Raw genomic sequence first — 24,523 nt, forward strand, 5'->3', positions numbered from 1 at the left:
CCTTCACCATAGTTTTTTGGAATAGTTTAAGTAGGATTGATATTAGCTCTTCTTTGAATGCTTGGTGGAATTCAGCAATGAAGCCATCAGATCCTGGGCTTTTCTTTGATGGGAGACTTTTTATTATCACTTCTATCTCTTTACTTGTGATTGGTTTATTGAGGTTTTGGATTTTTTTCCTGGTCCAATCTTGGTAGGTTGTATGTGTCTAGGAATTTATCCATTTCTCCTAGGTTTTCCAAGTTATTGGCATATAGTTGCTCATAGTGGTCTCCAGTGATCCTTTGGATTTCTGCAGTATCAGTTGTAATGTCTCCCTTTTCATCTCTGATCTTATTTATTTGGCTCTGCTCTCTTTTTGCAAAATAACTACTTTTTGTTTCATTGATCTTTTGTATTTTTTTGTTTCAATTTCATTTATTTCTGCTCTGGTCTTTGTCATTTCTTCTAATTTTGAGTTTCATTTGTTCTTGTTTTTCTAGTTATTTGATACACATCATTAGGTTATTTATTTGAAGCTTTTCTACTTTTTTGATGTAGGCACTTATTGCTGTAAACCTTCTTTTTATTACTGCTTTTGCTGTATCCCACTAGTTTTGATATGTTGTATTTTCATTTTCATTTGTTTAGAGAAATTCTTTAATTTCCTTCTTAATCTCTTCATTGACGCCACCAGTCACTTAGGAACATATTGTTTAATTTCCATGTGTTTGTATATTTTCCATTGTTGTTCTTGTTGATTTTAATTTTATTCCATTGTGGTTGGAGAAAATACTTGGTATGATTTCAATATTTTGAATATTTTGAATTTTTTAAGACATGTTTTGTGGCCTGACATATGGTCTATCCTTGAGAATGATTCATGAGCTGAGAAGAACATGAATTCTGCCGCTGTTAGATGAAACGTTCTGTAAATATGTATTGGTGCCATTTGGTCTATGGGGAAGACTAAGTCTAATGTTTCTAACAAAGACTATGAAGCCGAATGTGGTAGTTCACACCTGTATTCCTAGCACTTTGGGAAGCTGAGGTGGGAGGATCGCTTGAGGCCAGGAGTTTGAGACCAACCTGGGCAACATAGTGAGACCCCATCTCTAATAAATGAACGAATGAATGAGCTAAAACACCAGGAAGAGGTTCCTTAGGACTCACTCAAAAAACGTCTTCCTCTTCGGGCACGTACCTGGGCCTGTACTTGAAGAGCCACTGTTGTTAGGAAAACCCATCACGGCTACACCCCACCAGCCCAAGTGCTACCAAGCATTTGGACCTTCCTGACAGATTCTCCTCTTGTGGCTTCCATGACACCGTCCTGGTGTATTTTTTTCTACCTTACAGGGGGTGGACATTTTAGTTTCCTTTGTCGTTTTCCTGACCTCTGAGTTTGGGGTTAGTCTAGGCTGGGACTTGGGATCTTCTCTCTTCTCTCTTGCGACCCCCCATCCCCTCCAAAGACTAAATATTACCTGTAACAACAGCTGAATTATTATTCAGCTACTACTGAATAATAATAGCCAAAATTAATAATAATAGTCAAATAATGAATAATAGTCAAAATTAATAGTCAAATAATGAATTATAGTCAAAATTAATAATAATAGTCAAATAATAGTCAAAATTAATGACCTTATAAATAGTTAAATAATGAATAATAATAGTCAAATTAATGACTTAACGAGCCCACTTATAAGTTGTTAAAATGTTTGGTCATTTACTTAATCCTGGCATCAACCTATCTGTTATCCTCATTTCAGATATAAGGAAACTGAGGCACAGAGTCGGAGCCCTTGCTAAGGGCAGCGGGTACTAAACGGCAGAGCTGGGATTCCAGCCCAGGCAGTCTGGCGCTGGAGTCCTTGGCGCTAAGTCGCTGTCTTGTTTTTCTGTCTCGTTCATCCGTTCATTACCACATCTTCAGCGTGTTCTCATGCGAATCTTCTCTGAAATCTCTCCTTGTGTATCTCATGGAAGCCTCAAACGCAGCATGTTTAAAAGTGAATTTTTATCTCCGCACTCTAAACCTGTTCCTTCTTCCACATGTCAATAAATGGCACTGTCATTTACTTCACTGCTGGACCCAAAAACCAAAGTGAAACAATCAGAGTTCAGTAATAATAGAAAACGAGAGACTTGTTTATTTCAGATATTTATAACCTATAATCAAGGAAATAACAAGTTTTAAAGTATCTTTCTTAAAGATGAATGGATTACATGAATATTGTTATTCTACATATGAAAAGCATTTATTTTCCTTTGTCATAAATGACTTATTTTTAGGTTAACAAAATCTTAGGGTTTTATCGCGTATCTGACTAATATTGCCATCATTACTGCAATTAAAAAATCTTTCCTTAAAGAGATCCTGCTTTGGCATCTACCAAAAGAATTTATTTAGTAGGTTTTTTTTTTAAAGTTGGTTCCATTGTTTGACAGGTTCCAACCTTTTCAAGCATGCTATTGTGTTAGCAACAGCCTATAAAAATAAACCTAACCCCAGTAGTTTGATCAGAGAATGTTCCCCGTGAGCATTTGCTTTGGAGATATATGCTATTTCCACGAGCATATCTGTGTCATCATCGTTTAACATGTCATATTCCTTAACATAAATTTTAGTTTTTTTCAGTGTATTTTAAATGAAACCCATCCCCACATTCAGTACAATTAACTCTGAGGTATTTATTTAGCAAAAGTAATAGGTTATGTTGTAAGCTCTTTTGTTTAGGAAACTGTTTTTCAATGTTGACACTACATTTTAAGAACTGAGGTAGAAATAGTATAGAAGTCCAGTGCAAAAGGATTGAAGATTGTAACTCATTTAATTTTGCATTTTCTTTCCCTAAAATAAGAAATCTTTACATTTTGGACAAGTACATACATCTAATTATACATGCAATTAAGTAATTTCACCTATAAACCAGATGGTAGAAGATTTTACTCCGTCTGTGACTAGTCACAGGAATATCTATGTATATTTTTAGATTGTAAATGGATATAATAGTCAAAGCAATTTCCTTATTGAATTAGCAGGGATAAACTTTAATACTCTAAATTTCAGTGGATTTTTAGTCCATTACTTACTCTGTGCTAAGAACTGAGCTAGACGTTAGGGATTTGGAGAAAAACAAGACCAGTTACTCTACATTAGGACTTATAGAAAGGTTTCAGGTGTGCAGCAAGTTTTTGTACAATGTGAAAAAGGCTTTGATGGGGATAATCTTACTGTTTATATGGAACATAGTTTCAGGGAAAGTTTTACATGAGTCATAACTTAATAAGTAAGAACATTGTCCTTTTATTAAATACCGTTTAATTTCTTTCTCCTCTTAATAATTGTTCATATTCTGGTAGGTTCAGTAGACATGGGGAAGGTAACATTGGGGGATGTGAGCTGACAAGTGAGGTCAACAAAAAGGGAAACCCCGTCAGAGAGTAAACCCGACGCCAACACATTCTGTCAGGGATAGCGGTCACGTCTGTCACTGGCGGAAGGAATTGCTGGTCACGCATTGGACTTTTCAGCCAGTCTTGCATAAGTTGACATGGTGTTGGCAGTATTTCTACTGCTGTTTAAAACATCAGAGAAAAAAATTCTTCTTCCCTGTAGCCGTTCGTGTCATGATGGCTGCGTGTCCCCTGCTTTTAGGAGGACAGCAGCCTGTGAACCAGGTGCCGTCCCACTGTTAGAGGTGGTGCAGCTCTGCGGGTTCTGGGGCTAGTAACGTTGTCCAGCTAATGAGTGATCCTGCTGGAACTCAGGATTCCACATTGCAAGTTCTTTTAACTCCATCTGGCTGCAAATGAGCTTGTTAAACAGAATTTCTTTTCCCTGCTAGCTATAGTTTTAGCAATGGGCCTCTTGCTCCTCCTGCAAGCTCATGAGTTATTTTGAAATGTCCATCTTAGGCTTCTTTTCTTAAAGTCTTTTGACTTCAAGCTACTTCTTAGTACTCCTTGAAGACAGACACTATCCGGATTTCAGCAGTGGGCTGGGCACATAGAAGAGGTCTCAGTTGAATAAATGGACTCTTCTCAGGGTTGGATAGACATTTAAAAAACAAAAATAAACCAAACCCAGAATGGTGGTTGACTTCTAGGTATTTTAGGCCTCTAAATTACCATTTTTAGCACAGTGTCCCATTGCTCCTTGGCAGCAGTTAGGTCTATTGACAAACCTGTTGCCAATGAAGTAAAAGTTTTCATCCTACTTTGGGTATTTTCATACTTTTAAATAACTACAAACTTCACTTATAACTCTATTTAACTTTTTTTTTTTTTTTTTTTTTGAGACAGAGTCTTGCTCTGTTGCCCGGGCTAGAGTGAGTGCCGTGGCGTCAGCCTCGCTCACAGCAACCTCAGACTCCTGGGCTCAAGCGATCCTCCTGCCTCAGCCTCCCGAGTAGCTGGGACTACAGGCATGCACCACCATGCCCGGCTAATACTTTCTATATGTTTTTAGTTGTCCATATAATTTCTTTCTATTTTTAGTAGAGACGAGGTCTGGCTCTTGCTCAGGCTGGTCTCGAACTCCTGACCTCGAGCGATCCTCCCGCCTCAGCCTCTCAGAGTGCTGGGATTACAGGCGTCAGCCACTGCGCCTGGCCCTTCCGTTCCTTCTGAACAGTGGGGATTCCCCGCATCCCAGGGTTGCTCTCACCTCAGTATCAAATTGAGATCTTACAAACGTAAGCGTTTTAAACTAGAAGTCACCACACAGATAATAGTTATGATCTTACATTTATTATGAAAGGTCTGAATGAGTAAAATTTTTCAGGATTTTTCAATGCTGAAAGAAAAAACCCAAAACAAAAACTAACTTCCAAGTTAAAGAGATATTCAAATCTAATACAAGGCCGGGCGCGGTGGCTCACGCCTGTAATCCTAGCACTCTGGGAGGCCGAGGTGGGCGGATCGTTTGAGCTCAGGAGTTCGAGACCAGCCTGAGCAAGAGCGAGACCCCTCCTCTACTAAAAATAGAAAGAAATTATATGGACAGCTAAAAATATATAGAAAAAATTAGCCGGGCATGGTGGCGCATGCCTGTAGTCCCAGCTACTCGGGAGGCTGAGACAGGAGGATCGCTTGAGCTCAGGAGTTTGAGGTTGCTGTGAGCTAGGCTGACGCCACGGCACTCACTCTAGCCTGGGCAACAGAGTGAGACTCTGTCTCAAAAAAAAAAAAAAAAAAAAAAATCTAATACAAGTTCTAGATATGACTGTAACAGAATGAATATTACAGACTCCGACTCGAAGTAGCAATTGTTGGAAGAAGAAAATTGAAATTAATTTCTAAAATTCCACTAACACTCAGTCTGACAAGAGGATAATTTCCTGGAAATAAAAAAATACCAAGTGTTAGCTTAAGAAGAGCCAACTGAAAACATTCTTGAAAAACACAAATAGATTCTTAGAATTAATGCAATGCACCAAGTGTCTTATTATCAAGTTTCTTTTTAGAAGATGCATGACGTGATTTTTAAAAAGCATTCAGGAAATACTTTTTTATTTCACACTTGTTATTTTTAAAAGTCTAACGAAGTAGTGCTTCTCTCTGATAACGTCGATACGGAAAGTGGCCTGTGGACCTGTTCTGTCTGCCACGCAGGCTGAGGGGACGTCATGTGTGGTGAGGCTAAAGATAGGCGACACGTACACGCTGCTCTGTGACCTCACTGAATACAATCGGTACAGACTCTTCATTTTCAGCTGCCGGGCACAATCCTCCGGGAAGCTGGCTCTGCTCCTCCTCCGGCGTGCCTGAGAGTCGGAACGTGTGACATTTCCAAAGGGTAGTTGTTCCTCCCGCGTTCTGGATCATCTGTTCACATACCATCTCCATGCGTTCCACTTATATCCGCCGATCGATCCAAATTACCAACTGACCTCCTCTTGAGAGGGTTCCAGAAAGTAAGCAGCACTCCAGTCCCAAGAAGCAGCCACGTGTCAAAGTGGCATCGGCAGTTCGAAACCACGGCTGCCAGGGACGTATATTCGCAGGGATTTCCTGGGGACCATCGTCTGAGATTGAACGTGGTCCTTGGCCAAGCTGGGGGGCTGTGCCCCACTGTGGCAGGTCTCCTCATTGTAGAGCTTCTCCCCTGAGTCAGGTCCCGCTGCAGGACGGGTTTGTCTCCCACAGCCAGCAGCTGCTCAGCCGAGGCTTTGCCTGCAGATGCTTCGTGAAGCGGAACATCCTTGCCGTGGGGACGACGGCGCAGTCTCAGGACACTCGTGGTCTTCCTAGGGACGTCGAATGCAGGACATAACACGGGAGAGAAAGGGGAAGAAGTGTGCATTGGAAAATGGAAAATACGTTATTGTTTTCAAAATTAGTAAATAAGTGTTAGAAGAGAGGGGAGGTAGCTGGTCAGAGAGTGTGTGTGTGTGTGTGTGTGTGTGTGTTAGAACTTACACGACCTCTGATGCTAAACAGTAAGGAAAGAGGGGAGTGGGGTGCATGGGACAAGCAAGGCGAGGTGGGGACGGTGTCACGCGGCGGTGTCCTGGACACAGGCGGCACAGCGTCCCTCGTTCGGGGTGTTCCTGAAGTCTGGGGTGTGGCTAATCCCGCTCGCCCCTCTGTCAGCCTGTCGCCTGTGATTTAACCTTCCAACGGGAAATCATTTCTTCCTTGCGGTGAGTGTGGTGACGAGTGTGCAGGGCAGCGGGTGTCCCCGTGGCTCTGCTCTTTCCCCCCGTGGCTGCCGTGGAGAGCGGGTGATGCCGCAGCCGGGCATTTCGTCCCCTGGTGCGCTCTGCTCCCGGCGTCTGGAGGCTGCAGCTGCGGTGCTTGTGGCCGCCTGTCCCGGCAGCACCTCTGCTTTCCTGCATGTCGTCAGGGGAAAAGTCAGCAGAGGATTGGAAACTTTTAAAATAAGTTTTTTCTTGCCTGTTAATCTCAGTAAATTTGGTACAGTCTGTACTTTCTGTACAATTTTATGCCTTATGTTTCATTTCATTTCACCCAGAATATTTTTAAGCCATTATCAAAGGTTTCTTCGAGAAAAGCAAGTTCAGGTCAGTGTGACTGGAGTTACATGGAATGCATGTAGCCTAATTAGCTGGAGTATTTTGTTACTTACTGATACAATGTGGACAGCTTTCATTTTTGATTGCGCAGTGCCACCTGCTGGACATATGTTATAAAAACACCTTCGTAGTTTTGGCTTTCAGGGTTTGGTATTCATCTGCTTTCTGCCATTCATCGCTCTAATTCATCACTGTCCTAAACCAGAAAATCTATAGCCAGGTTTATGTATTCAGGTTTTTATTAATAATATAAATGCCAAAACAAAAATACATGGCCTACAAACTTTAACGCAAATTCTTCATGATGGGTCTTTCTACATTGTGCTTCATTTTCTTTGAACATCTGCTTTTGTTTTGGAAATACAGTCTGTGATTAACTTAACATCGCCTTTCTAAGCGAAAAAGAACTTTTGGTGATGCTGTTGTCCCAAGCGTTCTCTCTTCTCATGCCCTGCTCTTCTAGTTGCATCTGTGTGTGCTTGTTTGTTTGCTCTTTCCAGCGCCCTGCGCGTGAGCCCACAGGGCAGACAGTCTGCCCAGCACCTGCTGCACCTGTGCTAGAGTTACCTGAGAGGACGGCAGGAATACTTGGGAAACTGACAATGTACTAAAATGAGAAAATTTCAAAAATTTTACCAGTGGTTACTAAGAGGATGTTGATATATATTGATGTCAACCTCTTTTACATGGAAAAATAACCAAAAGTTATTTTGTTTTTTAATTCCTGATATCATTTTAGCGCTGAGCCTAATTTCTCAGTGAATGATATTCTTGTTTGTGGTCCCAAATCGATCATGGTGTTATATACGTACAAAAGAGACACGTTTTATTCAATTAAAGTATTTTGATTAAAATTAGTACCGGTATAGTATTTGGCACACCCCTGTTAATCCAAAACCACAAGGGAAAGAGGCAGATTTGTCCTCTCCCTCTTCTTTCCTCACTTCCCTGTCGCTTTCATGTTGCATTAACTCAGGCCACGAGGGGCCGGAACAGGGACAGCCAGGTGAGGGCTTAGAGCCGTCCTCTCCGTCCTTTCCCGTTTCCATGTAAGAGAAGAACAAAAGAGAAAGAGCAGACAGGGACGTACCAGGAGCCACAGATTTAAGCACATTGATAAACAAAATTTTTAAAACCCCAAAGTATTTCTGAAGTAAACATAATGGTAAGGAGAAAAGCCAGCTTAGGGAATTTTTTGGAAAGTAATTTGACTGGAGAAAAAGCTATACACACTAAGCTCGGGCTCAGGAAAAGTGAGCTTAGCTATGAATGAGTCATGCTCACCACTGCAGGGCAGCGAAGCGGACGTCCGGAGAGGGCAGAGGGAGATCTCTGATGGTTTTCAGCATGGCCTGAGAGAGACGAAACAGGACAGTGTAATTTAGAAACCCTTGCCCTGTTGCCTGAAAATAAAATGTAAACCGTTAAAAAGCTTTTAACATTCTTTGCTGTCTCCTCTGTTGTCTGAGTGCCTTACTTACCTATTCATCATCTGGCTTCCAAAAGAGTAAAAATTGGGGGGAAAAGCTGTAAGTGTATTTAATAGCGTAGATACAGCCATGAGTTGACTCTAGTTTATTGCTAGACATTCATCTTTCAGTTCTGCAAGTCTGAATCTGCCAGGACTGGAATGCTTAGGTGTTGGTTGCCGACAATTTCACAGTAATTTTAGGCTGGGCCTGCCTTGGAGCAAATCGTATCAGTAATCATAAGGTCAAATTTCTTTCCATTACCTCTGGCTTGTCTAGCAAATAATTGCATCATGTTTTGTTTCTAAAGTCTCTCAGGGAATTTATTATAGCCTTTGAACTCTTTGAAAATAAAAGGATGAGAAAAGTAAACTTGGCTGAGTGAATGCAAATTGCAGAATTTCTCCCTATTTTAACTTCTGAAAGCATCTCCTGAGCTCAAAGGTTGCAGCTGAGAGCAGAACGTAACCACAGGCATGACTGCTCGTTGGACTTTTGATCCAGAAGAAGCTACTTGATCAGTACATTTTGGGGGGGGGGGGTTTGGTGTCTTTTAGACTTCTAGCTCTCCATCTGTTGTCCTAAGAATCTCTTTTTGTACCTGCATCTTTTTGCTTCCTTGTTCTGTCAGATCATTCCTTATTACCAGCTAAAGAGAATAAACATTTGTCACTTTATACCTTTCAAACAAAAGGTCTGTATAAAAGAGCCTTGTGATTTTGATGCTAGGTCGTATCCAAATCTCCTGGAAAAGGTAGACAGAGTCTCCATCTTCTTGATCATTTTTACGATAACATTTTACAGTAACGGACAAGTTAGCTGTCAGGAGCGCAAACCTCTCGTACGCTGATCCAGCCTGTAACTCTTCTGTGAAACTCTGTCCTCAGCTGCTCGGGTTGAGGGAGGACAGGTCGTTCTGGTTAGAAATGATGTCCTGGCTGTTTTGCACCAGACACAAGACGCTCTGTGCTGCACACCCTGCTCCTCTCGTCCCTGTCATGGCCCTGCTGTGGGTCCCTAGCACTATGCCCCTGCTGTGGGTCATAGGGGGTCGTCAGCAAGAAAGTCCCACCCCGCTTCTGGCTGCCTTGCGGCAGGAGTGGGGGGAGAGGGCCATGCAGAGCCCGTGGGGAATGATGTAGAATGTTTTTCTTTAATCCTTTCCCTGATTCTTTTACATTTTGTACTAAACCTATTTTTTCTGCTCTGAGACCTCACGACTCATTTCTGAGACCTCCGCAGGGCATCAGTTTTCACGCCGAACATCTGGTCAGGGACAAAGAGGGGTCTCGGGTTCCTAATCAGGGCTGGAACAGAAAATGGCCCAACGGCTCCCCGCTCCTCAGGCCTCCCAGAAAAGCAGTCTGCTTCCCATCGTTTTCGTTGAAGAAAAATTTAACTGACACGCCAAACTCTGCAATTCTCAGGCTTTTCTTAAAATGTTATCTTTAAGGAGATTTATAAAAACAAGAAGGAGCTTTCTGGTTTCATTCCAAAAGCCAGAAAAGTTGAAAAACAAACCCAACATCTCGTTGCCATAAATTCATGTGTTATCAAGAAAAGCATCTTTACTGTCTTGGGACAAATGCTAAAACTTAAGAGTTTCCTAACGAGTGCCATGAGAAGACTTCAAATTGTGATTATACTACCTAGAAATCCTATTTCTAGTAGGACTTGCCATGCTGAGCATTTTTACTTTACAACTGTAAAAGATGTATAATGGTTTCGATGCATGTTTATGAGGAAGCAGCAGTGGGATGGTTTATTTTTTCAGTTCTGGCCTGTCATAAGCAGCCACTCTGTTAAACATCTGTCATCTGATACAGTAGCAGAACAAGCAGAATCGACCGAGGCAACATTATTGCATATTTTTTCAGGTCCTTGCATTTTGAAAGAAATACCTTGCACACTTTGAGGGAACCGTCTGAACAGCATACTGCTATGCAGACTGGGCTTTTAAAAGCAGACCCAGTTTTCTTCTTTATTTATAGTCTACGAGCAAACGTAGCAAACTATGTGATACAAAGTGTCCAGGGCATTTCTAACATAAGCATAGTTAAGTGTTACCACCATCATGATACAGTCTTTCTCTTTCCACACACGTATTGGTGAATATGCATACACATGGAGACATAAATGTGCGTGTATTTATATAGGTTTGTAAATGAGATACAGATTTACGTTCATTTTCGCTTTGGGTATCGTGGACAACGTCTCGTTGCCATAAATTCATGTGTTATCAAGAAAAGCATCTTTACCGTCTTGGGACAAATGCTGAAAGTTAAGAGTTTCCTAATGAGTGCCACGAGAAGACTTTTCAAATTGTGATTGTACCACCTAGAACTCTGATGCCCATCTGTTCGTTTGATTTTCCTTCCTTCTCGCAGACGCCCCTTTTCCTGGTGAATCACGGGGAGAGCGGCCCGGTGCGCTGCAACAGGTGCAAGGCCTACATGTGCCCGTTCATGCAGTTCATCGAGGGCGGGCGGAGGTTCCAGTGCGGATTCTGCAGCTGTGTCAATGACGGTGAGTGGCGCCTTTCGGTGCGGTTTGGGGAAGAGTTGTGCCAAATCAAACATACTTCTCAGCTTAGGAAAAACGGAGATTTTTTTTTTTTTTCTGTGTATCGGTACCTCCTTCTTTGTAATTTTCCTAGAAGGAAATCAACTAGGACGTGCCCCGTGCGGAAAATCCGAGCCGCTCTTAGCTTTACGCAACTGCGCGAGCAGCACAGGGAAGTTGTGATGTTTCCTGGAAGAGAAAACTCAGAAGTAGGAGGAAAAATTTATTTCTCAACCTCCTTCCACAGAGCCTCAGTTGAAGACAAATGAGATTTTACCTCCTGTTCACAGAGCGTAAACCCGAGAGGCTTCTCCTCTGTTGTCATCCTCAGGGTTGTTCTCGAACGTGAGCTCATCAGTATTTAGGAAAAGCTCAGGTGTAACTAAGGGCTTGAACGCTCGGGCAGGTTTTTTTCACTCTGAGTAAATGTTGGGTTGTTGAAGGAGAAACACGATTACAAAGGGCTTTCCCATACTCGTTACATTTTCACTGTCATTCCAGTATAGATGCACCGATGTTGGAAAAAGCTGCAAACTTGCCCAAAGTGTTCTCACATTTATTAAATTTATAGCATGTCTCTATACTTTTATTTTTTATTTTTATTTTGTTTTTTTAGAGACAGGGTCTTTGTCACCCAGGCTGGAGCACAGTGGCACGATTATAGCTCAGAGCAGCCTCGAACTCCTGGGCTCGAGCCGTCCTCCTGCCTCAGCCTCCCAAGTGGCTGGGACTTCACGCGCATGCTCTGCACCACCACGCCAGGCTGATTTTTTTTTTTTTTTTTTTTTTTTGTAGAAACAGAGTCTCACTGTGTTTCCCAGTCTGGTCCCAAGCTCTTGGCCTCAAGCAATCCTTCCAAGTTCAGGCATTGCAGGCACGAGCTACCACGCCTGACTTCTATATTTTCAATTCTTTGGTGTCGAATGAAGCACATACTCAGGCTAAGAACATTCCCACATTCATTTACATTTATAGATTTGGTTTTGAACCATGTGACGATTATTAGAATGTAAGTTTTCCGTGGGTTTTTCTCCCTTCCTCATCGTCGTAGACGTGCTTCCCTGCAGGTATTGAGGTCTGAAGACTGCCTGCCCGCGACCGTGTGTCCCGAGGGTGCCGGCTGCTCCCTCATGACACCCAGGCCCGGCGCAGTGTTGAGCACACACGTCACTGCCTTCGCGGCCACGTGGCCCCCAGCGCGTCCTCTGGTGGGAGGACACTGCTGGCCTCCTTGTTTCCTGCCCCTTGTCACACGCAGCGTGTGGCTTTCCCCGACTCAGGGTGCCAGAACCTGACTCTGTGAGCCTTTCTCGTGAAGATCTTCGGTCGTTTCCTGAAAATAACTTGTGGAATTGAATCACGGGCTTCTAGGCTCGTCTCAAAGACTGAGGTGTGGGCCCCTGGGGACGTCTGTCTCCTCGCACCAGCTGTGGCTTCCACTCGGTGCGAGTTGATGTCCCCGTGAGACCAGATCCCCTTAGTTCTCCTCCCTCATCTCTCTTTCCAGGGAAGATCTTGTTTCACTTTTCATCCTGGATGAAATCTGCAAACAAATCCTCGGCTGTCACCCGACCCTGGGACCTGGGTCAGGAACCTGTGACAGTGCACTTCTCTGTGCTTTAGTTTTGGGGGGGAAAGTCACGAGAGGGCAGAGGCTTCTCCCAAAGCATTTGAGTGGGGTCCCCCACCAGGACCACCAGCTCCTCAGTGTCTTCACCCAGGCCCTGGGCTTTCCTAGGGGGCATCGGAAATCTGCCCAGCACGCGGAGCAGCGGGACCCTCAGTTTGCCGTCACTCCCCGGCCTCACACCAAGTGTCAGCTTAGAGCGTAAAAGGCCCGGCCACTGTCTGGCAGAGAAAAGCCACTCAGGTTTCTTGTGTCTCCACACAGTGGGGTCCGGTCCCCTGGGTGTGCACGCCTAGGAGGCTGCCACGTTCGTTTCCAATATTACTGTTCACACTGGGCTCAAATATCTGTTCCTACAAGGAGGCCAGACTCCCTTAGATTTACGTTGACACCTACATTCTTCATTTAGATTTAGCGAAGACAGAGGTTGGTTGGAGTTAGAGGTCAGCAGGCTCGGTCCCATGGTTCCACTCGTACTTCCCTGCAAGATGTCAGGGCCTGCCCGGCGGGGAGAATGTGAGGTCGGAGGCAGGCAGGGAGACAGTCACGTGGCGGTGCCTGATCTATGATGTGACTTGGATTTGGGACTATAAAAGATGACAGATAATAGTAAATGCTAATGACTATAAAATTAATTTTAAAAGGAAGAAGTTCACATTGCGTGTAGATGCGTGGGTGTGATGAATTATAGGTTACACGATATAGCAGTGACTGTAACACACATCCTGAGACAGCCAAGGCATCTCATCTGGGTGTTCTAACAGCAAAGCAGCAATTCAGGACCCTCCCAGTCTGTTACCTCAGCTGAGCCTGTCAGTTTCCACTTCTGTATCTGTTCAAGATGTTGAATTATCCAAATCCGGAGATCCATATGTACATAGGAACCTTATAAAACTTGTTTTAAAAGAAATGGCCACGCTATGGTAAGGACACCAAACAATCAAGCCTCAGTGACTTTTTAAGAATCCAACCTAAGAAAACAGTCCTGTGTAATCCCCGTGTCGGTGTTACAACTAAAAATATAAGAATGCCGAGTTGTTGGTTTAACCACAGAAAGCATTACTTCTGTGGTTCTTACAGATGCTAATGTTGTTCTTTGCAAAGTGCTTAAAACCAGAGCATCGCTGGTTTTTCTAAATAACTTGTGTTCCCTGTGCTTTACTAGCAGCCCTGTTAGTCTCAGGGCAACAAGAGTTCACTTCAGAGATACCAGGCCATATTTGTCCAAGTGTTTGGTGTGTGACTCATGAGTGTTCTGTGCTGTTGGATGACGTCCAGGTCTTTGCCAGAACGAACCTTCCGAGACGTTGGAGTCGAATTAGAGTTCCTCAGCTGAGATCCCGGCGGCCTAGTCTTTCCCTAATACAGTCATCCTCCGCACTCTTAAGCCCAAACGTTAGAAGATCAACATGCACACTCCCCACGGTTTCAGACATCTCCTAATTAAAGCATAATAAATATTGTGGTTAATAACATCGCCCACCTAACTCATGTTCATTTTTGTTAGGTATATTAAAAATTCAAATAGAAAAGTCAGAATTCTTTTTAAAAAGGTAATTCGACAGAGACAATTAAATTTGGGTTGTGGCAACTTAAAAACACGAGTACTTTCATCCCCTGTTTTTCTAGGATGGTCTAAGTCATAAATGCTCATCGTCATCAATAACTTGTAGAAGAATCGAGCATTTTTAGAAAATGTTCGTACTTTCCAAGACATGTTTTTGAAAGAGTGGATGTGTAGAATGTACTACATTCCAACGTTAAAATACTTTTCTTCTTAAACTAACTCCTTTCTTCCTATAATAAATTTTGACGACTTATTAAATTGTCTCTGTTGATGAAAACAAAAGATTTCCTCTTTTGTTTTTCTCAGTTCCACCGTTCTATTTCCAACATCTGGACCACATTGGAAGAAGACTGGACCACTACGAGAAACCGGAGTTGTCTCTGGGGTCGTACGAGTACGTGGCGACTTTGGATTACTGCAGGGTAAGTGTTTACACGCTGATGTCGAATTCGCGTGAACAACGCTCACATGTAAAGAACTTACTGTCGATTTGCAGACAGAGCATCTTGGTGGTGCCAGGGGATGTAGAAAGGCCCAAGACGCAGATTGATTCAGTGGCCAAACCACCCACCAGAGCGATCGTTTTCAAAAACTGTGGTGCCAGAAATAGGAAATAATTTTTGTGTTCCTGTTGGGTAGACCGTCCTGGTTCCTAATGCAGCAGTTCCGCACGGTGCCTCTGCCTCACTGGTCTTGTCAGTGATCTCAGAAAAACTCCCCTTCCGAGGGAAAAGCCCTCAGGTCTGAAGTGGGCGGGAGGACGACTGCCGTGTGTCTGTGTCCCTTCTCCGCTGCCCTCCGCCCACGACGGTCTGGGCTCTGGAATCCCCCTTAGACTCGGGCCCCCCCAGCAGCCGGGCGCCCTGGGCCTGGTTCCCCTGCTCTGAAATGGGACCACGAGACCCCCCCCCCACGGCCTCCCCTACAAACCTCCATTGCTTCTTTCTTCTCTAAAAAAGTAAGTTAAAAACGTTTAGCTTTCCTTAGGAGGCCATTCATTACTTGGATCCCAAAGTACCACCTGGGCTGTGTCTTCAGTTGCACAAAACCCTCCCCACACGCCCCGACCGTCAGCCCCTTTGGCGACTCTGAGCCTTCATACGACATGTTCTTCTGAGCGGACGTCTGTCCGTTCTCCTGCCACGTCTGCGCACCCCAGCGGGCAGACGCCTGCTCACTCTGTGAGGCCTGGCTGTGTGTGTGCACATGTGTGTGTGCACATGTGTGTGTGCACATGTGTGTGTGCGTGTGTGTGTGCGCGTGTGTGTGCGCATGTGTGTGTGCGTGCGTGTGTGTGCGTGCGTGTGTGCGTGTGTGTGCACACAACCTTCTCTGTCCTCGTCATGGTGTAGGTATCTGCTGCAACTGTGTTTCCATAGAATTGGGTCTGTGTCTCTCTTTTAGCATCATCCTCATGGAACTGAAATCTTCTTGCATATCTTCCCCCCGAGTAGATTCTGAGATCCTCGGGGCCCCAACCTCGTCCTTGTCACCTTTGTGACGTCTACCACAGTGCCTGGCCCAGGGCCGGCAGCTGGTCAGTCTGTGTAGAATGAATGAATGGATGAGTGAGTGAATCTGCAGATGCGTCACCGTTCCCGGGACTGGCTGGTTCCCTTCTCCAGTGTCACAGTGATGGTGACGTCATTATGGGCACCTTTGCAGGGCTTTAAAACTCCTTGGTGACTTGAAAATCGTGTACCTTCCTGGGTTTCAGCTTAGATTCCGGTTTGCATCTGGAGCAGCGTGTGTGGCCTTGAAGACACAGGGCCGTTCTGAGTGACTTTCCTGTTTCCTCTTCTGAAGCTGAACGCTCACATTCCAGAAAACAGCCTCGGACCCACAGATTTCTTTGCTTGCTGTGGGCCCAGTGCACGTATTGAATATGGATCATCATGCATATTTTTCCTAACTAGAAGTTTTTTCAGTTGACTAGATCTTGAAATTTTTTTCAGTTAACATATTGCATCTGCTTTACTGTTTTACACTACATTACACAGAACTAGTTATTAAAGAAAACTTAGTGCTTTATTAAAGTGTCACATTTAAACATTTGGGGAAATTTAGGAGCATTTTTAGTACAAATGCTTTATTTCAGGCAAGAAACATGTCCCAGAGTACAATTAGTTTTGGGTATAGTTTATTTGTAACTTCTGCCTACTGAGGAGAATCATTAGGCAATAAATACCTAAATATTTAATGTTCTAATTAAATGTACTTAAAGCATTGTAACTAGTGATAGAAAACTTATTCAGTGATCTTTGCAATCATAGTATAAATCTAACCATGCCCTGAATTTCCAGTTCTCTGCCAAAAAGGCTACATTATCTTGATTTTATGCTTTTTTAGTAGAAACTTAGGCAGAGAGTCAAATCTATTTCTGGGAACAAAAGTCTTAGTATCTTCAAACTCCTATCTGGAAATATTCCAGAAGTCTAATTGATGGGAAATCTCACCCAGCAAGCAAATAAAAATCGTACATTTTGAAGAACTTTTCTAAGTTTAATCTTTCTTTTATTGTTCCGAGTTCATAATAAATATGCTGTACGCATCTTTAAATTTAATTATAATTTAAAAAGTAAATAAAGTACACTAATGAGTTGGCTTAGGGGTTTGGATGACGAAAAAGAGCTTATTTGAATTGCATGTGTGTTTTTTTTAACACCACACACACTGAAAGGGGAATTACAAAATTACATTTTCCCTGTTCATTTTCGTTTAATGTCAATTTTAGATAATAAGATTAATGTTTATTGAACATTTACCATGTGTCAAACTCTAGGCTAAATTCTGTCTATGTATGGCATTGTTCAGTTCTCACAGTGGGTCCATGTGGTGGGAACCACCATGACATGAGGAAACTGAGGCTTAGTGGGCGTAAGTGCCCGGCTTGGGCCGTTCGTCTGGGAGTGGCGGGGCCAGACTGACGGCCGTGTCCCTGTGATCTGACGGCCGTGTCCGTGTGATCTCCGTGTGATGTGACGGCCGTGTCCGTGTGATCTGACGGCCCTGTTCCCTGTCAGGGCCCTGTGGGTGTGTGTGCACGTCTTCACAGCATCACCCTGATTCCCCTGGAAAAATGACCGAGCATTTATTATTTATGTTTATGGACTATATTTTGTATAGAAAGTGTCCCTGAAATGTGAAATCTTCTTCCAAGTCAGCCTTTTTTTTTTTTTTCCCCATGAATCAAAATGTACTTTCTTCACTTAATTCTAACTCACGTTGACAATTACTGGATGCCTGACGTGTGTGTCCAGGGCGCTTGCCTGTGTGCTGTGAGCGACACCAAAGTTAGCGAGATGAGGAATTGCCCTCACGGTGCTTCCCACGGGCAGGCCTGGTGAGAAACAAGCGCACTTGTGATAGAGACTCAGATGCCGTAAATGCCGTAAACAGAATGATCAGGGTCCGTAGGGCTTCGAAGGGGGAGTGACGCTTGAGCTGGCGGAACCGTGAGCAGCGTCACCATGCGGGATGGGACAGGGGAGCTGGACCGTGAGCGGAGGGCGTCACCGTGCGGGATGGGACAGGGGAGCTGGACCGTGAGCGGAGGGCGTCACCGTGCGGGATGGGACAGGGGAGCTGGACCGTGAGCGGCGTCACCGTGCGGGATGGGACAGGGGAGCTGGACCGTGAGCGGAGGGCGTCACCGTGCGGGATGGGACAGGGGAGCTGGACCGTGAGCGGCGTCACCGTGCGGGATGGGACAGGAGAGCTGGACCGTGAGCGGCGTCACCGTGCGGGATGGGACAGGGGAGCTGGACCGTGAGCGGAGGGTGTCACCGTGCGGGATGGGACAGGGGAGCTGGACCGTGAGCGGAGGGCGTCACCGTGCGGGATGGGACAGGGGAGCTGGACCGTGAGCGGCGTCACCATGCGGGATGGGACAGGGGAGCTGGACCGTGAGCGGCGTCACCATGCGGGATGGGACAGGGGAGCTGGACCGTGAGCGGCGTCACCGTGCGGGATGGGACAGGGGAGCTGGACCGTGAGCGGCGTCACCATGCGGGATGGGACAGGGGAGCTGGACCGTGAGCGGCGTCACCGTGCGGGATGGGACAGGGGAGCTGGACCGTGAGCGGAGGGCGTCACCGTGCGGGATGGGACAGGGGAGCTGGACCGTGAGCGGCGTCACCGTGCGGGATGGGACAGGGGAGCTGGACCGTGAGCGGAGGGCGTCACCGTGCGGGATGGGACAGGGGAGCTGGACCGTGAGCGGCGTCACCGTGCGGGATGGGACAGGGGAGCTGGACCGTGAGCAGCAGCAGCTGACAGAGGCGTTGAAATTCAGCCGGGTTTCTTCAGGGGCGCGGCCGGCATCCGCGTGGGCCGACTGTGGAGGCCAGGAGAATTAGAGAGAAGATTCCCCTTTCCCCCAAACATACACAAATTCAAATATTTTTTGAAACACGATGCCAAACAAAACAGTTTTCCAGCCAAACTCTTGGCTCAGGCCCACTAATCTGTGACTTGTGGACGTAGATGTTTTGAAAACGGGTTGTCAGGAGAATGTGTGTTGGGAATAATGGGAAGTAAAGCTGGGAAATGGTCTTGAGACACAGTCTATCTTTTTACTTTCCACTGGGCCTGGCATCGTATCTTTGACCTCTTAGGTTTTTATACATGTTTGTTCAACGAGCATGATGGCGAGTCTTGAATTCCAGGCCATTGACGAACTTATGTTAATTCAGTGGGGCGTGAGGACAATGAAAGGTCCGGACGACTTTTCCGTCCGTCCGTCCGTCCATCCGTCCCTGGGTTCATTCGCTCAAACAGTCGGCAGCTATTCAGTGCATGCTCTGTGCTGGGCTCTGAGGACCTGGCGAACTTCCTGTTCTTAGAGGAGGTGCCATTTGGTCTGTATTTTGCCTCCGCTTATCCTGACAGCAGTCTGTATAGTGAGAGGAGAGAGATCGGAGGCAAGAGTGCGTTAGAAGTTAGTGTAGCAATCCCAGTAGGAGAGAGTGAGGGTCGCGTGACAGTTCCTCAGAACACTAGCAATAGAATTACCATATGCCCAGCAATTCCATTCCTGGTCATATACCCAGAGTAAGTAAAAGCACAGTCTCAAAAACGTACTTGTACATCCATGTTCCTAGCGGCGTTATTCACAATAGCCAAAAGGTGGAAGCTACCAAGTGTCTATTCGCAGGTGAATGGATAAACCAAATGTGGTTTATACACGCAGTGAAATATTACTCAGCCTTAAAAAGGAAGGAAAGTCGGACACGTGACAAATTGGAGGAATGCTGAGGAACTCATGCTAAGTGAGATGGTGTACGATTCTACCTATAGAAGGCAGTCAAACTCACGGAGACAGAAAGGATGGTGGGTGCTGGAGGGGGGATGGAGGTTGTGTGTTGGGCACAGAGTTTCAGTTTTGCAGGATGAAAAGAGTTTGTGATGGACGGAGGTGATGCTTGTACAACAGTGTGAACGCACCTAATACTACCGAACCGTATGCTCAAAGTGGTTACAATGGTGAATTTTATGCTATGTTTCCTTTACCCCAACTAAAACTAATAAAAAAAGAGAGAAAATGAGGGTCTAAATTCAGGTACTGAGACGAGAAGAGCCACAAGCCCTTCACGATTCGCTAGTTGTGCTAAGTGAGATGGACAATTCCATGGAGATGGTCAGATTCCAAAGATTAATTTAGAGGATTGTGGGTTTTTGCAGGTTCGTTACAAAAGGAAAGACCAGTCTAGTGGGAGAAATGTTGCCATCATTTCTAGAATCTTGAGTCTCAGGTGCTGGCAGCACCTCTCTGGGGGTGTGTGCCTTAGTTAATTGGAACGGCGGCCTTGAGCTCAAAAAGAGACGGGAGAGAGTTTGAAGAGTCGCCTGCATAGAGATGCTGGTGAAAACCGAGTCAGTGAACGCGCTTTCCGTGCCGGGACGTGGCGAGAGGAGAGGAGAAGGTGTACTTTGGAGAAAGACGAGAAAATGAAAAAAGAGAAGCAACAGTGAGAAAAATGGGAGAGGAAATGGTGCTTCCGTGCCCTGGCAGCTAAGAGGGGGAGTGGCGTGTCATGCCCACGGTTGCAGAGAGAGAGGAGAGGTTTGGGATGAGAGCTGGGTTTATTGCAAGTCACTGTAGTTTGTGATTCGTGGTCAGTGACCTCCAGGACAGCAGTTTCGGTAAGGCAGTCTGGAGAACCGGCTCTTTTTAGAGTGAGTCCGCTACGCTTGCCCGGACAAAGCGAGCCGGGTTGAACGTGTCGAATAATAGACTAAAGAAGCTAATGATGACGCCGTTACAATGATTGATCTAGGCACGAGGTGACAAGCTCTCGGACGGTTAAGAGTAGGGATGGGGCAAAACATCAGGAAAGAATCATTTTGGGGGGAAAAAAAAAAAAAAACAATGGGACAACTCAGTGATTGAAGGAAAAGAAACAGCCAAATCTAATTTCACGTTCTCACATCTTTGAGTTGGCACGTAGTGGCGGTAGTGATAAAGACAGAGACATTGGAAGAGCATGTGATTTAGAGGGATGATGACTTAATTTTGCCAATATCAAAAACAAGCTATAGTGACACAGTTCTGTAGAAATGTACAGGTTGGAGATGTGGAATATGTTCACTGGGGAATCGGTAATGCCGAACATAGGAGAGAACACAAGCATGGTAAGGAACGTTTGATTTAATTAATGGAAATGGTTATTTAAATCAGCATATATCTATGTGATAAATTAGATTAGGTGGGAACGATTTGCCATAAAAATTATTCACCCAGACAGCAGAGTCCCTCCATTTCTTTACTGTTGTGATTTGGTGAAGGGATGAAGTTTTCAGGTTGATGGTTTTTAGGTCCTGTCATTTCTCTTCATTTAAAATGAAGGACTTGTATTAGAAAAATGTTATATCTAGCCTTGTAGTGGGTATAGAGTGAATCAATAAGATAGTTTATAGACATCATCATCTAATTTTATAATAATTAAAATACAGTTTTATTTTAGAACATTTCTATGATTAATCATAAAGTTAAAAATTGTTCTTAACTCTTCATTCTCTGGTGTAGACTGCTAAAGTTGTTTGCCCATGGCTCTCATTTCTAAATATTTTATAAGAAACAACTGAACAGTCACTTCCTAAGACCTGTTTGAACACCAGCCAGTAAAGGGACAAACGTCTAGGAAACATTGTCATAGCAGCTGCTTTGTGTTCTAGTGATTGTTTTAACAGATAAAGGCCTAACATTCTAATTTTACCATAAATGTGTAAGAAATTAGGTAAGTAAGTAACTATATGGTACAATTTTTTTAAAGTATACAGTTATTTTTTCATATATAATTTCCTATCTTTAAAACTGAAAGAGCTAACGAAAGAAGAGATTTGAAAATAGTGATATCCAAGTTAATAGAGTTTATTACAGTTTCAGAAACGGACGCTAATTATCATGTGTACTCTTTCTCGGCACAGTTTGTTAATGCTGCAAACCTGCTTTGTCCCGTGAGGCAGGGCTGATAGCAAGGCCGGCCACGGTGCCGCACCCTCTCCGTGGCAATGGGGGTGATGAAATCTCTGGAGCTTTGTAAAAATCAACCTTCTCTGCTAGATGTTATACTACTCTTCAGTTCACTGGCGGGACCCAGGTCATACCCTGGAAAATAAACAGCTGCTTTGATCTTTTTTTGTAGCATCAAAGACTGTTCTAGAAAATGATTTAATTCCACAGATGTTATATCTGCAACATTAAATGAAACATCTGATGATCTTCACATGTTCTAATGAGTGTTTAAATTTGATTATGACATGTATTTACGGTGTAATTACATCTATGTCTGTTGTGTGCTTGCCTTCCTGTAGAAGAATAAGCCTCCCAACCCACCGGCCTTTATCTTCATGATTGACGTTTCATATAGTAACATAAAGAACGGGCTCGTCAAGCTTATCTGTGAAGAACTGAAGACGGTGCTGGAGAAACTTCCAAAGTAAGGGACCCGCCATTCTTTTTATAACTAGTGAAATATTGCTGAATTAGTTTCCTGGCCAGAAAACAAGTGCCGAGTGACCCGTTGATATCTCTTGCGAATGAAGACATTGCACAATTAGTTATAAATCAAACAGCACCATTATTTTGAGTCTTTAAAAAGTCAGAGTGATCTTTTGTACAAAGCGAAAAAAACGAATAAAAAAAAAAAACTATGGTAAAAAAAAAAACGTTCAAAATACATTATAAATTATAAGAGGACTCCAACAGGGCGGTGGTAAAGACTTTGGAAATCTGTTATTCGCTTTTCAAAGCATTGATTTTCCAGTGGAAACTGGTAGTTGCTGGGTGCGGTGGGGAGTTTGCAGGGGGGCCGGAAGACGGAACTCCCGGCTTATGGTGGAGTTGATAGCTTTTTAGCCAGATTTCCCTTCGCCCTTAACGACACGCTGTCCAACCCTTTGCTGTTTTACTGCCTCTGCGTCCTGCACCTCAGCCCAGGGTGCACCCCTGTCCTCGCTGTGACAAAGGGCAGCGCATGCAGGGAAGGTGGGAACCAGGTGTAGCAGCCACAGAGGAACACACCCTAGACGTTAATCCAGACTTCAGCCTGTACTTTAAAGAGGCTGTTTGGCATATTACCTGCCCATAAATCCAATTGATGGCAATCGTAGCATACAAATTATAAAGTTACACATATGCACAGCCCAAAATAAATTTCAGGGCAGGGGAGAAAAGACAGCCAGATGTGTTTTGAAAGATAAAGGGGAAAAATTATTTTGGCATGAATAAAAACCTTTCAGAGAGAGATTTAAAAAGTGTCAGGGAATATCTAGCCATATCTTTTGATTTTTTTTCTTCTATCACCTCTCCTAAAACTCCTATCAGACATGGCCAACCAGTTGTTCAGGATGGGGACCTAGCATCTCCTAAGGAGATTCAGGAGCAGGGAAGATGCTCTCTTCCACGAGAGGGAGACATGCTTAAAAAGATGAAACAGCCTAGGAAATGTCGTCCGTAACCTGGTATCTGTGCCCGTCTCCACGTCTCCCCCCGACCTCCCTGAGCAGAGCAATCTTGTCCTGGAAAGGGGTGTTTCTCCAAGGGTGGGTGGACTGTCTTCGGTCCCCAGGGCTCCGTGGATCTGTGGGTGCCCCTCCTCTGTGTGCTCTTCACGTGGGGCTGGTGCTTCGGCACACGGGAGACTCAGAGGAGCAAACTCCAGACCTCCCAGGAGTGGTTTTGTTTGTATCTGTGAAGCCGAAGTCATAATATTCTCAAAGATGGTTTGGAAAAGCCGTGGGGATGTTTAAAATGCACAGAGGCGACTGCAGACTGAACTCTGAAATGCAGAATGAGCCAGGGCACGCTGAAGGGGAGGCGTAAGGAAGGCATCTGAGGCTGCAGGCTCACTGGTGACCCTGGTTTCCCTCACCCCAGTCTTAGGGAAACCTGAGAAGCACGGATTTTCTGCTGAGTGTGATGTATTTTATCATAGAAGTTTTTCAACACAGTGGTGACATGAAGCTTATCACCTACTGACGTGAAATCACACTCTTTCCTTCCGTGCTGTCGTAAGTTTGTATCCCATAGGTAGCTTTGGCAAAAGATGGGAACAAAAAATAAAAGGAAATTGTTGGTTATTCTTTGCTACTATTCAAATCTCTCTTAAGAGTGTATTCAAGCCAGCTACCTTTTTCTCCTTTATCTTTTAAAGTAAATCTGGTTGCTTTTTCTCTCCTGAAATTTATTTTGGGCCGTGCATGTGTATAACTTTATTTTTATGGAAAGAATACTATCAATTTACTTCTTTGTACTAAAGCAGGTAATGTGCCAAAGAGCCCTTTTAAAGACAGCCTGAAGCCTTGATTAACATCGTAGGGTGTGTTCCTCCCTCAGCGAATCTTTTGCCAAAGGAAGGCCCCGTTATTTACTGTTTAACTTTGAATTTATATCTTTGGCCTCACAAGAGTGCCAGACCTTTCTGACGTCTCTGGAACAGGAAAGAAAAGATTGCAAATGTTTTACCTGTTGTTCAGAACAAGCTCTTGGGTTATTTGGGGGGTTTGTTTGTTTTTAATATGGCCGTAACTAAAATGGTCAAAATACTTAATTTTCGAATTTTCTGGGTCATCTGGTTGCTGATGTTTCTCGTGTTGCCCTGTTGGATTCACTCTGTTAACACGGGGACGGGGCAGGTGTGGGGAGACAGACAGGTGACAAGCAGAAGGGCAGAAACACGTCAGCGTCTATGAAAATCCCTCGTGTAACTTCACAAAACTCGTGTGGATTAATCTGAAGGAGAGGCCGAGATTTAGTTTTCTTCTGAGTCGG

General features: G+C 44.4%; 1 protein-coding gene across 3 annotated transcripts in view; it reads left to right on the forward strand.

Annotated features, from left to right (window-relative positions):
* Positions 1-24,523, forward strand: part of SEC24D (SEC24 homolog D, COPII coat complex component) — a 71,442-nt gene that overhangs the window by 29,404 nt on the left and 17,515 nt on the right. For all 3 annotated transcript variants that reach the window (XM_069459152.1, XM_069459153.1, XM_069459154.1), the window contains exons 9-11: positions 10,882-11,020; positions 14,557-14,672; positions 22,066-22,190. In XM_069459152.1, the coding sequence (XP_069315253.1) occupies positions 10,882-11,020; positions 14,557-14,672; positions 22,066-22,190 (380 nt within the window). The remainder of the gene's footprint in view (positions 1-10,881; positions 11,021-14,556; positions 14,673-22,065; positions 22,191-24,523) is intronic.

The sequence above is a fragment of the Eulemur rufifrons genome, chromosome 26, assembly GCF_041146395.1.
Source record: "Eulemur rufifrons isolate Redbay chromosome 26, OSU_ERuf_1, whole genome shotgun sequence".
Taxonomy (NCBI): Eukaryota; Metazoa; Chordata; class Mammalia; order Primates; family Lemuridae; genus Eulemur; species Eulemur rufifrons.